General features: G+C 36.3%; 1 protein-coding gene across 6 annotated transcripts; it reads right to left on the bottom strand.

Moving 5' to 3' along the window:
* Positions 1-673: 673 nt before the first annotated feature.
* On the bottom strand, positions 674-3,516 carry LOC117117634 (leukocyte elastase inhibitor-like). Of its 6 annotated transcripts, none has more exons than XM_033262004.1 (2): positions 3,401-3,516; positions 674-2,178 (listed from the first exon to the last, which is right to left on the bottom strand). In XM_033262004.1, exon 2 carries the CDS (start codon positions 2,111-2,113, stop codon positions 887-889), a length of 1,227 nt encoding a protein of 408 aa, XP_033117895.1. In that variant the 5' UTR covers positions 2,114-2,178; positions 3,401-3,516; the 3' UTR covers positions 674-886. The 6 variants fall into 6 exon arrangements, with proteins under 6 accessions (XP_033117895.1, XP_033117898.1, XP_033117899.1 ...); XM_033262007.1 differs by having other exon boundaries at positions 674-2,067; positions 3,401-3,492; XM_033262008.1 differs by having other exon boundaries at positions 674-2,067; positions 3,417-3,455.
* Positions 3,517-4,067: the final 551 nt, after the last annotated feature.

Raw genomic sequence — 4,067 nt, 5'->3', positions numbered from 1 at the left:
CTACTATTCCTATTATTCCACTACAGCAAAGCATGTGCTGTTCCCTAATTAATTACCATTACTAGTTAAATGAGTCACCAACCCATGTCTCCTGTCCCCATGTATATATGTACCTGTGTTTAGTTAGGAAAGCAGTTTGAGTATTGATTTTAGAGACAATTACATCAGTCCTAATCAGTGTACTCCTCAACATTGTTTGTATATTAAAGTATATTTGCGACTATTCTACTTTTGTCTCCTGCTACAGTACCTTATTGCCATTTGCCATTGCTTGGCTCTCGACAGGTTACCGATACATATTGTATCATGATGAAATATAAATAAAAAATTGTTTTTTATAATTAACATAAATAACAATGAGACTAACATTTCTTTACACATTAACAGACGTTTTTGACCATTCTAAACGATTTGGGGCAATGTCTCTTAACCTAAGCTCCTCAGATATGATGCCACAATTATAAACAAATCATTAATTATTGTTTAAAAATTATTTATTCGGTGCCTAACTTGGCATCCAGCAAACAAATCTGTGCTGTTAAAAAAAGCAAAATTCAACGCAGAAACTGGTGGAGAATTTCAACAAGTCCGAGAATATGTCCCAACATACCGTATTCATATTTAAGAAATTACAACTCTCTAATAATACTAGGAATGTATTCATAACAATTGATAACAATATTATAGTCAGAATATTATACCGTAACTTTAACAATTGTTAATTGTGAAAACTAAGCAATAGAAAATAGCAATAATAATGATGACAATAATAATAATGATTATGATGAACAATTAAAAAATATATTAGTGTATTTTAAACTATTGAAATTATTGAGCAACTTGAAGAAATAGAAACAAAATCCTAATTACTGTTGATTACAAAATTTTACAGCTCATCATGTCCATTGCCATTTGGTGGTTTTGCCATTCTGCCCATAAAGAGCGCCACTTCAGTGCGCCTGTCACGAATAACAAACAAAAATGGATGATCAGCCCGAAACTGAGTGACGAGTTCTATTGAACGCTTCATCATCTTAACAGCTGTGGCTGCTGCAGCTTCACTACCCTCCTCATTAACTTCAATGAATGCTTTATGTATGACCTCACTCACAAACAACTCTTCCGCGATTCCAGACAAATCAGCTTTTGCCGCATCGAATAGATATCCCATCCCCATTTTAGTTAGTGCATCATTTAACTGAAACTTCTGTGACAAACTAAACTTTGGAAGCCATAATTCAACTTTTTCACTTTCTAATTTACTGGTCCAGGATTGCAGAAGTGAAGCCGATAACTTATTCTCTAGCCTAGTTAACCCATCAACTTCATCTGGCAAGACAATGAGCATGCTCAGATCATTGCCCTTATATGGTAGATCAAGAACAGCACACTTATTTTCCGAGTCATACGTTAAATTAAATTCTCTCTTTTGATACATCAAATTGCATTCAAGCTTATCTTTACTAGAGACATAAAAACTACTTTTACGAGTATTTTGTTCATCAAATTGTTGCAACCACATTCCTTTAAAGTAAATTGCATTAATCAAAATCAAACGAATCATTGGGTCAATATTCTGGATCAAACCTTTGATTTTACCGTCTGTTTCCCTTTCAACCCAAGCATTTATGGCTTTTACAGCTTCTTCAGAATTTTGTATAAAATCATGGGTTGCTAACTCAGAACCATAATGAGTTTTTGTTTGGCGGAGGAACTCATCTTGAATGCGGAACCCTTGATGACTGAAAAGACGGTTTGCAGACTTCAAGATGTTAGAACCATCGCTGGTGTACAGCAGTTGGTTCATTTCTTTGAAAGATCTGTGATATTGTGCATCTTCGATATGTTGAAATCGCAGAACTTGCTTCATCTGATCAGCCGTTTGACCGCGTGCTCCCAGGTGCGTCATTGACAGCACCGTTGTGATGCTTATAGGCGAGAAGAAAATGTTCTGATCTTTGGTAGTTGGTAGCAGTGTTTTATACAGATGAAATGAAAATTCATTGCTGGCTTTTGCAACATCAGAGAGATGTTCAGTAGTTGAGGCAGACATGATTACAAACACAACTGAAAGCAAAGGCACAAAAGTGTGTTTCACTTGAAAATATACCATGTTGTCCTTTACAATGGAGATTTGGTTTATGTTGGTGACATAGGATGAATGCCCAATGAATCACCCTGTTGTAAAGAAAGAGAGGTTACTCTATTATACTAGTACAGTACTGTACATTCATAATGAGCATCAGAGGAGTTCAGAAAATTTTTAAAATGGTACACTTTTGTAATAGTCCTACTGTAGGCCCCAAGCCTAGGTCCAATATGATAATTTATTAGTACATATATGACGGTAAACAAATCTAATGGATAAAGATGCCTTGATAAATATATATATTAAAAACCAATATTTCGCCTTATCCTTAGGTCTTTATCAAGGCACCTTTATCCATTATATTTGTTTACCATCATTTTTTGGGGGAGGGGATTTATTCGATGAAAAGTAAAAACCTCAGGGCGTTCATTCGAGGGAGTATTTATTCAAATAAATATATGTATAAGTATATTCTCTACTATTTTAAATGGTCTTACTCAAGAATTGCTCAGCATGCCTGACACTTGGTGCCCAGAGAGACTGCTCAGGAATTTATGGACCCTAATAATATAGGTCTACAATGAGGTACGCTGAACATAGTAATTGAGATGTCGTACTGGTGGAAATCTTTAATGAATGTCGTATGAATCTCAGTCACTATGTGTGCTACACTAAATCATAATGTAAATCTTAATATTTCAGTACTTAAACATTGCAAACTGTGTTTGAAATAGGGTCTTTTGATTGTTTATATTTTTGGTCACAACACATGATATAATTTGATGTTTTAAGTAAATAATGTGGATAAATGTACTAACTTCATAATGAAACAGGACTAATCATTTTTAAAGTACGCGCGTGATACGATCTAGCTTTGCAGTGGTTTGACCTGGAGGTTATTTCACCCTCCATGCATTTCACCTTATATAATCTGTTATTTGCCGCTATACATTGCGATCGATTTTTTTTAATCACTTTTTTCGAACTGTTCCTGTTTCTACTGCGAGAAAAAAAAATCGATTTTTTGAAAAACCGATTTTTAATCGATGTTTACTTTCCAGTAGAAACAGGCCCTAAATTTCTTCTAGGAAGTGAAACCACCCCGCCCTATCTACCTAGGCTAGGCAGGGCTAGCCTAGGGCTAAACACGACCCGACGAGGACGCGAACCAACCGGCTAGTCTAGTGTTACGCCTAGGGTCTCCTAGGCCTAAACCTTAGAGCTTAACCTATCTTCATACAATTATAAGATGGAGTTCGAATAAATATGTTACACAGTCATAGTGAACATCCTGAATGCTATACATTTTACCTAAATGATTGCATACAATAACAAATGCGGATGTCTGGATCTCGGTGTCTGCAGACTAGGGATGAATCGAGAGGTCGAGTTGTTGTTATTGCATAGAGGGCAGCAGACAATGTTTAGTCCAATGCCTAGAATGATTTAGTTCGACGTTCCGAAAACTATGGTCCGCGGCCCAAATTTGGGCCGCGAAACATTTTTGAAGGGCCGTGAAACCGTCTGGATATTTGAAAAAAAAATAACAAAGAGACGTGTCATAATGAAGAAAATAGTTTTTAATAAACTGCTTCATTGTTACAGCGAATGCGTCGCTTGTACACGCTCCTAAATGTGCCAGATGATGCGTGCTATTTGAGTTATAAGCGGTTTTTGTGTCTATGCCCCCTCGGGAGCTACACACTATGTTATCGTCTAGTATTAACCCTGTAAGATCGAGTAAATCCGGTATGGAGAAATGATGGGATGAGTCATGAGCTAAATTCAAAAATAAATATAAGACCTGTCCTAGAAAGATCACTAGGTCTACTGTAACAAACCACACATTTCTTGATAACCGAATGCCCATGTGGATACTTTATTACTAAACATAATACCTGTAAGGTACCGGTAATCTTTCACAGTTGCGGAGTAACAGTTTTTGGAAGAAGGAGAAAGCTATGACGTGTGTGGCTGA

The sequence above is a fragment of the Anneissia japonica genome, unplaced genomic scaffold (assembly GCF_011630105.1).
Source record: "Anneissia japonica isolate Jap-2015-1 unplaced genomic scaffold, ASM1163010v1 scaffold3334_len1275209_cov185, whole genome shotgun sequence".
In the NCBI taxonomy this organism is placed as follows: domain Eukaryota; kingdom Metazoa; phylum Echinodermata; class Crinoidea; order Comatulida; family Comatulidae; genus Anneissia; species Anneissia japonica.
Note: the sequence above shows the minus strand (reverse complement) of the source record. Positions and strands in the feature narration are given on the sequence as shown.

Coding starts and splice junctions, on each gene's coding strand:
- LOC117117634 (XM_033262004.1), bottom strand. CDS start 2,113: ATGGTATATTTTCAAGTGAAACACACTTTTGTGCCTTTGCTTTCAGTT.